Below are 4,874 nucleotides of genomic sequence, written 5' to 3'. Positions count from 1 at the left end.
TCGACTTGAGGCGATGGGCGTGATTGAAAAGGTTGTTCACAGTCAATGGGGAACACCTGTGGTTCCGATTGTAAAATCTGACGACTCCATTCGTTTGTGTGCGGATTAGAAGGTGACATTGAATCGATTTTTGAAGGATGACAAGTACCCCATTCCCAGGATCGAAGATATTTTTGCGAAAATGAGCGGGGGAAGATTTTTCTGTACACTTGATGTCAGTCGCGCGTATCTACACATGCCTGTTGACGAACATAGCGCAATGTTGCAAGCATAAGTACTGAAAAAGGGGTTTACAAGGTCAATAGATTAATGTTCGGAGTAAAGACTGCACCCAATATCTGGCAGCGCTTTATGGATCAACTACTGCACGAATTGGATGGGGTAGCCTGTTTCTTTGATGATATAATCGTGCAAGGATCAACGATCGAAGAAACTATGCAAAGATTAAGAAACGTACTGAAGAAACTGCGAGACAACGATTTGCACTTGAAGAAGGAAAAGTGCCAATTCTTCAAGTCGAACGTGAAGTATTTGGGCCATCGAATTGATTCGAGGGGCCTGCATCCTCTGGATGATAAGACCACTGCGATACGCAATGCTACAACACCTACAAACGTCGAGGAACTGCGTACATTTTTGGGCTTGATAAATTATTATCACCGTTTTATACCCGATCTGGCTACGAAGATAAAACCGTTGAACAGTCTCCTGGGAAAGGAGGTTAAATTTATCTGGTCAGATAAATGCAAAAAGGCGTTTGATATAATAAAAAAAGAATTGACCAGCGACCGGGTTTTGATGCACTATGACCCGAAATTGCCATTGATCGTGGAAAATGATGCATCATCTGTTGGTCTCGGTGCCGTGTTATCACATAAGATGTCCAATGGGATGGAAAGACCAATCGCCTTTGCATCCCGAACATTGTCGAAAAGCGAACAAAATTATAGCCAAATAGATAACGAAGCAACCGCAATTTTTTGGGGCATTAACAAATTTTTCCAATATTGCTACGGCCGGAAATTTGTATTGCGCACGGACCATAAGCCGCTAGTGACGATCTTTAACCCCGACAAGGCACTACCAACGCTTTCAGCAATGCGAATGCTGAATTACGCAATATACTTGTCAGAATTCAATTATACAATAGAGTATCGGAGCACGCACGAAAATTTAAATGCAGATTATTTTTCACGTTTCCCAGAACCAACAAAGATTGCTGAAGACGAAACGAGCATATTTCAAACGAAGCAGATAGAGTACATGCCAGTAACACGAGAACAAATTCGACGAGAAACTATTAAAGATGAAGTATTGCGTAAAGTTTGCCACGAACTGGAGAGTAGTTCATCGAACCCGAACGAAACACAAACGAAGTATAACATGCACGATGGATGCATTTTCTATGGTATGCGCGTTGTCATCCCAAAATCACTGCAACAAACAGTTTTGAACGAATTACACGATGCTCATTTGGGAATGACGAAGATGAAGGCTATGGCACGTAGTTACTGTTTTTGGAATGGTATTGATGCCGATATTGAAATGACGGTAAAGAAATGTCGAAGTTGCTGTTTGGTTCAGAAGGAAGCCGCCAAAGTTCCAGTGCATTCGTGGGAGTTTCCATCGTTCCCATTTCAACGAATTCATATAGACTATGCTGGGCCATTCATGAACACGAACTTTCTATTGATCGTCGACGCTTACAGTAAGTGGCCGGAGATTTTTCCTACGAGGAATACTGACACGAAAACTACGATTCGAATTTTGAGAAGGACGTTTGCTAGGTTTGGTATTCCAGTTACGATGGTTAGCGACAATGGCCCACAATTTCGATCAAACGAGATGGACACATTTACGAAACAAAATGGTATTCGCCACAAATTGACGGCGCCATACCATCCAGCAAGTAATGGGCAGGCTGAACGTTATGTGCAAATGCTGAAGAAGGGTTTGCGTTGCATGGCAGATGAGCCTGGTGATTTGGATTTGAAGTTGGATCGCCTGTTGATACAATATCGAAAGGCACCGAACAGTACAACAGGTCAAAGTCCAGCTGAACTCATGTTTGGGCGACAAATCCGAACCAAATTGGATCTCATGAAACGAGATCTGACCACTGAGATGAATGAAAATTCGTCGAATGAACCAGTATCACGAGAATTTGTATCAGGTGACAAAGTACAGATTCGGTCATACCGAAACTTACGAGTTAAATGGGAATTTGGGACTGTATTCGCACGATGTGGCCTTACACATTATGATGTAGAAGTGGATGGCAGACCTCGAAAGTGTCACGTAAACCAGATGCGAAGGTGAAGGAACCGACGTTGGTACAACCAGATTCAGTCGATATTCTTCGTAGATCAGGCCAGAGCATATTTTAAGGGATTTCCACTGGGTGACAAGGACCTGTACTGAGTGTACTCACCGGGGGGTCTGCGATACCCCCCAGGAGAGAGGGGGGCCGGGGGCCCCCCGGAAAATGTTTGCACAAATTAAAGGGAAAATCACAGATTTTCACGTGTCTTTTAATGGATTTGTCGATCGCATTTGCTCGTAAATAGTCCATGTCATCTCACTTCATTTAATTACCTACGTATTCCAGAACATTGTAACAGGCCAAGGCTCCCCCTCCCCCTGGGCCAAGATCATAGCTCAATTTCAAAAGTATACAACTTCAGTCTTCAAATGTTTGTGAAATGTGAGGTAGTAAATAACACAATTCTTTTGTTGTTTTTAATTGTTTTTATTTCATACAAAAAACTAGCGTCAGGAAATACTTTAATAATGCGTCAAAACTTTTAAGAGTAATAAAATTACTTGGATTAGAAAAATATTCTGATAAAAAAATAGGAAAAAAAATTTTTTAGTTTAAAGGTTACTGTCCCTAGCAAAAAACTTTTTTACAAACTCTTGGTCTTGATACAGTTCTGAGTCAGGCAGTTTTCTTCTTCTTTCTTTCTTCTCTAAGAACTTCGCCACCGAACGCCTTGGGTCGAAAAAAGCAGTCCCAACTCCGTTGAGAGCGATGCGCATTCTAGAGTTGAGAGCTTCCCGTGACAGGCCAGATTGTTTGTTTGATTTTAAGGTCGTGTGTACTGACACTGCCCTTTCAGGACCTGCACTGTGTGGTGTCAGAGAAATGTACGACTGCACCAACTTCCTAAAGATTGAATGAGGTTGAGACACCTTCAAAAAGTGGTACAACTTTTCAGTTGATGATGTCATACTAGATGATGCAGGGAGTTTTTCAGTGGCAAACAACTCTACAACGTCATCAGTGAAATCCGACAATTTGTCTTTACCAAACAGACCTTCAACGTCTGCACGAACAACGTTCACAAGCTCAGTAGAATTTTTAGAATTTAATAATCCCATAATCCTACTATATATTTCCTTCTGGTCGTCGGGAAGTCGTTGTAAGATAAACTCTTTGCAACTCATTACAACCTCTCTACGTACTGCCGACCAGTCTCGCTTTGTTGAAACGAATTGGTTTACTTGGCGTCTTCGTCTTCTAGGATGATCTTCAACATCTGACTCATTTGTTAGAAGTTCTCTTGGGCCTTCTTTTTCCAACTTTTCTTCATATCCACCAGGATAAAAGTTTTCTTCCATCAAAGACAATGATTCGACAAATATTGTTTTAGATACTTCAATATCAGGGATTGTTTTTCCATCCGTTTTAAAATATCCAGCATAAGACTGGTAAGTCGCTGTTGTTCGCCACCTGTCTCCCACAAACGTAGAAACCCACGTACTGTTGCTTTTTCAACTTTTGTGGATTGATTGTTTTCCAGGACATTACTCCAATGTTGTTGCATTAATGGGAGGTTGTTCCAAACTGCTTTTGCTAAATTGTTGAGGTGTTCTACGAACCGCACATCAAAGTGGGCTGGTAAGCGGTAGACAGTTTGCTTGGTCGACTCCACCAGTTTTTCTAGTTCCTCAAAACGTAAAGCTGATGCTCTATAAAAAGTTCCCACGGCTTTTAAGTTTATCTTCCAGTGCTGTACTTCAATGACTGCTGATTCCAAGTCTGACATGGCTAGGTCAGATCGATGAGCCACACACCAAATACAAAGCAAGTCTCTTCCTAAGTACTCTTGCATACGAACCCATAGGCCACTGAGTTTCCCTGTATTAGCACTTTCTCCATCTGTAGTCAATCCTGTCAACTTTTCTTTTGCTGCGCCACCAAGGTCTAAATTTTCCAATACAATCTTGACTGATTCCAATAGACCTTCTGCCCCTCGCAGACTCGATTTACTTTCACCCAAAAACACAGATTTCATCTCGTTATCTTCTGAAATGAACCGAGCAGTGATGAACTTGTTATCAACTCCGTATTTGTCAACGGAGCCATCAACCTGAATGGCAAAACAATCTGAATTTTTTAACTGTGTGACCACATTTTCCATTATTACTTCCCGTACAACATCAAGCATCTCGCGATACATTACAGGGTTTCTGTACTGCAATAATGCTGGAGAAGGATTGAGAGGAGAAAACTCGGATTCCAAACCATTGTCTTTGTAAGATGAAATCTGGGTGTCGGCGTGAATCTTGGTTAATGATCGTGACGGCCAAGAATGAGCAGAAAGAGTCATTGTACGACTGTCATTATACACATCCAATGCTAGTTCAATTAGCAGCTTTATTTTCTCTGCAGTGTAAGACTTGATGGTATTAACCCAAGGGTGCCTATCGGATTGTGCCATCCACTTTGCTTCCATGTCATCGAGGTTGACAGCTGCTTTGTGAGCTTCGCTGCTAAGATGGTCGACAATTCTTTCCAATTCCTTTTTTCCGTCACATCGGACGCCATCAGCAATGGGTAAAGTGCCATTTTTTGAAAATTTGAGTGCTTC

At 41.8% G+C, this 4,874-nt stretch overlaps 1 protein-coding gene across 1 annotated transcript; it reads left to right on the top strand.

Annotated features, from left to right (window-relative positions):
- Positions 1 to 309: 309 nt before the first annotated feature.
- Positions 310 to 2,319, top strand: LOC116179455 (uncharacterized protein K02A2.6-like). The gene has a single exon (XM_031499248.1). It carries the CDS (start codon positions 310 to 312, stop codon positions 2,317 to 2,319), a length of 2,010 nt encoding a protein of 669 aa, XP_031355108.1.
- Positions 2,320 to 4,874: the final 2,555 nt, after the last annotated feature.

Source organism: Photinus pyralis, unplaced genomic scaffold (assembly GCF_008802855.1).
Source record: "Photinus pyralis isolate 1611_PpyrPB1 unplaced genomic scaffold, Ppyr1.3 Ppyr1.4_LG8, whole genome shotgun sequence".
Taxonomy (NCBI): domain Eukaryota; kingdom Metazoa; phylum Arthropoda; class Insecta; order Coleoptera; family Lampyridae; genus Photinus; species Photinus pyralis.
Note: the sequence above shows the minus strand (reverse complement) of the source record. Positions and strands in the feature narration are given on the sequence as shown.

What these genes read in the sequence shown, in the direction of transcription:
- LOC116179455 (XM_031499248.1), top strand. Translation starts at nt 310, where the DNA reads ATGTTCGGAGTAAAGACTGCACCCAATATCTGGCAGCGCTTTATGGAT.